The sequence below is a fragment of the Corvus cornix genome, chromosome 4A (genome assembly GCF_000738735.6).
Source record: "Corvus cornix cornix isolate S_Up_H32 chromosome 4A, ASM73873v5, whole genome shotgun sequence".
In the NCBI taxonomy this organism is placed as follows: Eukaryota; Metazoa; Chordata; class Aves; order Passeriformes; family Corvidae; genus Corvus; species Corvus cornix.
Genome location: NC_047058.1, coordinates 20,302,608 through 20,307,546, shown reverse-complemented (window position 1 = coordinate 20,307,546; position 4,939 = coordinate 20,302,608). Strand labels below are relative to the sequence as shown.

The following is a 4,939-nucleotide window of genomic DNA, read 5'->3' as shown; positions in this document are numbered from 1 at the left end:
CATAGTGTCATTACTAAGGGGAAGGTGAGGGTGGGGGGGAGGGCATTGGCAATACCTTTCCAGTCTTCACACCTGAGCTTCCTGCTCCCCATCATGCAACCCATCACCTTGCTCTCACCCTCTGTCTCATCGCAGCGAGGGGAAGTACAGTACTGAGGCTCACAGTCTACAGTGCCAGCATGTATGACAAACACATTTTATTAACAGTTACACATGACTTTTTTTTCCCCCCCTCCTCAGTTAAAATTACTATTATTTATGTACATGGTACCACCCTGCTTGAGGGCGCCCCGTTATTTACAGGCTTATTTACAGAGTAGGGCTAGCAGCTAGTGAGTGCCTCCTCGAGCTTGAGCATGTCCATGGGGGTGACTTTGGCAACCTCAAAGAAGACCCTGGAAGGAACATGTTGGCTTAGGGCTCAACCACAGCCCTGACACCCATCCTCCAGGGCTCCCAGATCCCTACAGAACCCCAGGGTGCATGCTGGTGGTGTCACCCCTTGCGGCAGGGACAAGCCTGAGACAGAGCCCCGTGACACTCACCTGTGCGAGTACTTGCTGCGCACAGCATTCAGCTTGTCGTGGGGCTGGTATGTGAGGAGGAAATTCAGCCTCTTCACCAGGGGGTGCAGGTCCTGGGCACTGTACCCACTGTAGTACTCCAGTGTAGGGGTCTGCAAGGGGACAGCGGGGCTAAGCTGTGTCCTCTCAATGACAGGACAGCCATCATCTTCCCTGTCCAGCATCCAAATCTGATCATAGCCCTAGAGCATCACCCCACTCACTGGTCCATTGCCTCCCACACCACTGCCATGCCTCCCAGGGTGCCTCAGCAGGGACAGGGAATTAGGCAGGTACTCACCCAGCCCCCAAGGTTTTTCATGGTAAGTGCCAGCAGCAGGCAGCTGGCAGCCAGCTTCGAGGGGCTCTCGCGGGCATAGTCGTACTCCTGCAGGGTCATCTCGCAGAGGAAGCGGGCCAGTGTCAGTGTCTCCATGGTGGCACGGGCACACTACAGCCAATGGGCAGGGAAAGGCTCAGACTTTTGAGCAATGCTGCTCCCCTTCCCAGCCTTTTTGGGATCTAGAAGGCTGCCTCTGGGGCATAAGACAGAGATCCCACGCACCCAGCCTATCACAAACCACCACCCTCAACCCTTTTGAGGGGACCTGGACAGTTTCCTTGCTGCCAACTGGGAGCCTGAAGCTCCAGCAATGCAAGTCACCATCCCATGGAGCCAACAGAAGGGGTGCCTGGAGACACCTGGACACCAGCCCACCCTCCAAATGCACTCACCTTGGCAAAGCGCCGCAGGAAGCGGTAGGGGATGGGGATGTTGATATCGAACTTGAGGGTGCTGAGGATGCTCATCTCCATAGCAATAAGCTCCTCCCGCTTGTAGGCGTCATCGCAGATATAGAGGAAGTCATCCACACATGGTGGACACCGCTCCTGCGGGGGCACAACTGCTCAGCACCCCTGTGGGGGTTCACCCTGGCCCCACTCAGGAGATCCTACCCATCCCACAGGCCCTGTAAGTGTTCATGTGCTGCCAGACTCAGCAAGGACTGTTAACACCACCCTGTGGGACTTGTGTGATGTCCGCACTCCTGCAGCCCTTGGCTTTAACTCCATGCCTGCATGAGGTGAACTAAGGTATCCTGATGGTCTCTGCAGAGCAGAGAAAAGGTGGTACTCCAGTGACACCAGGAGACAGGATTCAGCCCACCATGACTGGATTCGCAGCCCTTGGGACAGGAAGGAGGAACATGACAGACATGCCATCTCAGCAGCTCTCAGCAGTGGCCTGGCCTTCTCCAAAACCCCACAGGGGCAAGAGAGGCACAGCCCCTCTGCCCCTGCACCCCAGGACAGCACACAAAGAGTCACCTCAAATTTGGAGGCAATGAGGATGGCAGTGGAGCCAATGAGCTGCAGCTTCTCCCTCATGCTCACCACCTCCACCAGGTAGTGGTCCACCAGCTTCACAGCCAGGTACAGTGTCTCATGGTTCAGCTCAAAGTTCTCCTGCAAGAATGAGAGCGGGGGTCATAACAGAGTGTCAGACAGAAGTTAGGCCTGCCCAGCCCCACCCAGCTCTCACAGAGGCCAGGGGTGCCCATAGGCCAGGCTCAGAGGGAGGGATATAGGCTCATCCCTAGCCCACACAGGGGGAGGATCAGCTCTGCACTGGGAATGCTTGCAGGAGCCTCTGCCAGCACACTGAGGTCACACGTGCCAAAGGCAGCATGGGGGCTGCTCTGCAGAAAGCTGTGCCCTCTCACCTGCACCTCCACCATCCAGTCCACAAGGATAGCACGCATATCCCCACTGATGTCTGTCTGCTTCTCCATGTAGTCAGGAAGCATGAATTTTTCCTGCCAAAGAGCCAGCTGTCAGGGACAGGGCAAACATCCCCACCCTCAGAACAAGCCCCTTTCCACCCCGTGCAGGCCCCTGCCAGGTGGTCAGAGCCTCTGGGCAGTCAGTGGCCCTGCCTGCAGTTACTCCTTCCCCAGACAGGACTGTCACCCCCTGGACAGGCATCACGCACCTCTCTTTCCCGCATGTACTCAAAGATCTCCTTGGCATACTCTGCATTGGCATAGGGGTCACCCAGCTGCTCCTTGTCAATGTCCTCCACTGCTGGTACCTGCTGGAACGGAAGAGGCAGCAATAAGGGGGAGGCCCTGTGGGTGCTGGTCACCTTGTTGGGGCAAGGCTGCTGCCCCTCTGCACCCCCCTTTTCCTACCTGCCCTCATCACCCTGCAGTCCCTGCCCCACTCTTTCCCATGGGAGGATTCTTGAAGGAAGATGGTGGTGTGCTTTACCCCCCCTCCCCAGCTTTCCATCACGCTGGCCAAAGTCTCTCCAAGGTCCAGAGCACTGCCTGGTGCCTCAGTACCACCAGTGGCAGCCACAGACCAGTGCTGTGATGGGCCTGGGGCAATGCTGCAGCCCAGGGTCCCTACCCTCTCCTCAGGAGGCTTCAGTTCCTGCACAGACACCAGCTTCTCTGGCACAGGATTCACTTTGGGGTCTGCAGGAGCTGTTGGGGGAGTTTTCTTCATTGACCTGGGAAGGACAAGAGCATAAATCATTGGCCAAATTTCTTGGCTGAAAGGGGCCTTCCAGAGACTCTTGCTGCTTCAGGAAGGGGCCAAACCACACCTAAAATATACCCACAGACTCTTAGAATCACTAAGGTTGGGAAAGACCGTTAAAGATATTGAGAACAACAGTTCCCCCAGCACTGCCATGCCCACCACTAAACCATGTCCCCAGGAGCCACATCCACATGACTTTTAAATCCTTCCATGGAAGGTAACTCTACAACTGTCCTGGGCAGCCTGTGCCAGGGCTGGACATCCCTTTTGGGGAAGGTTTTGCCTAATATCCAACCTAATCCTCCCCTGGCACAACCTGATGCCATTTGTAGTAGATATACTATTTCTCCCCTGCATCTGGCAGGGTCTCCATCACCCAAGGGAACTCCCACTACTTGTCCCCATGGGACAAGTTTGCAGCAAACCCCTGCCTCCAGCTACTCACTTTTTTAGGTTGATCTCGTTGTTCTTGGCCACCCCCAAGGCATTATGTGCCTTCTGTGCCTTGGGTGGAGCAACTTTCACAGCCTCCTTTTTCCCTGCCACCACCTGGTTCTTGTGAGCCTGTTTGGGTCAGAACAGGGGGATATAGGGGCTGCACAGTGGAAAACAAGGTATGCCCTGCAGGAAGACCTCTCCTCTTCCTAATGGGCATGGGGCATGCCCCCCCCACCATGGGGGGCTCACAGTGGGCACCAGAACTCCCACCCTCACAGAAGCACTCACATTGGTGATGTCCCCAAATGCTGATCTCTTCTTGGGCCCACCCTGGGGTGAGGACGAAGACCTCTTGGCATGACAGCTCTCCTCCTGCAAGAGAGGCTGTTAGAAGATAGTGGTCAGCTGCCCCACAGAAGTGCCCCTACAGCCCTCGCCTGGCTTGGTGCTCACCTTCTCGGGGTCGACATTCTCTGTAGCAGGGCCTACCTTGCCTGCTCGGGACTGCTTGGTAGTCAGCATCTTGGCATTGCGTGGCAACGGCATCCTCTCCCTTGGTCTCTGCGAGCAAGCTGGGGGCAAAGCAGGATGTGATGGGGGCTGCTGCTGGCCTGCCTCCAGGGACACTCGCCCATCTTGGGGCGGAACAGGGGGACTGACCCCTTCCCTGAGCACGGCAGGAGGGTAGTGCCCCAAGACAAGCCCAGGCAAGGGACAAGTCTGGCTAGGAGTCCAGGGAGGAAGGGACATGGACCCCAAAGACCGCCACCAAAAGCACTCTGCTGGGCGAGGTGGGACAGGCAACTCCCAGATTCCTACATCCCAGAGAAGGATGCAAGGGCTTGCACTTCCTCGCAGAGCTCGTGGTCTTGGAGATCTCCACTCCCCTACAACCCTCAGGGTCCCCTGGAGAAGTGGGGAGTCCCAAAGTTACCCTCTCCCCTGCACCCCCCGGAGTTCCCTAGGGGAGCCGGGGGTCTTGGAGGCGCCCACTCCCTTGCACCCTCCAGGGTCCCCACGCCTGCCACCGCCTAGGGGTCCCAGCGCTGCCCACTCCCCCGCAGCCCCCGGAGACCCCACTCACCCATCCCCAGGTCGTCCCCCCCAGTCACCCCACGCCCGGGATGTCCCCTCCCCACTCACCCATGCCCGGCCGCTGTCCCCGCACCTCCGGCCCCGGCGCTTTTGAAAGTAGCAGTTCGGTAGCGGCCGGCCAGCACTGGCCGAGCCTCGTCCAATCAGAGTGCGAGGCGGTGCCAGGCGGTGGCCAATCGGCGGGCGCAGAGGGATGCAGTTGCTAAGGGGCAGGGCGGCAGCGTTTAAAATTCAACGCCGGCGGCCAATGGAAGGGCGGGCATGCGGCAGGGGCGGGGCGAGCGCCGGGCCGAGCG

The 4,939-nt window shown here is 58.1% G+C and overlaps 1 protein-coding gene across 3 annotated transcripts; it reads right to left on the bottom strand.

The window, feature by feature from the left end:
* Window positions 1-182: 182 nt before the first annotated feature.
* Window positions 183-4,795, bottom strand: CCNB3 (cyclin B3). Of its 3 annotated transcripts, none has more exons than XM_039572364.1 (12): window positions 4,692-4,795; window positions 4,002-4,120; window positions 3,837-3,932; window positions 3,556-3,674; window positions 2,976-3,078; window positions 2,557-2,658; window positions 2,288-2,380; window positions 1,893-2,030; window positions 1,299-1,454; window positions 865-1,014; window positions 546-676; window positions 183-395 (listed from the first exon to the last, which is right to left on the bottom strand). In XM_039572364.1, the coding sequence occupies exons 1-12, from the start codon at window positions 4,693-4,695 to the stop codon at window positions 323-325; spliced, it is 1,284 nt and encodes a 427-aa protein (XP_039428298.1). In that variant the 5' UTR covers window positions 4,696-4,795; the 3' UTR covers window positions 183-322. The 3 variants fall into 3 exon arrangements, with proteins under 3 accessions (XP_039428298.1, XP_039428299.1, XP_039428300.1); XM_039572365.1 differs by having other exon boundaries at window positions 2,557-2,655; XM_039572366.1 differs by having other exon boundaries at window positions 3,837-3,920.
* Window positions 4,796-4,939: the final 144 nt, after the last annotated feature.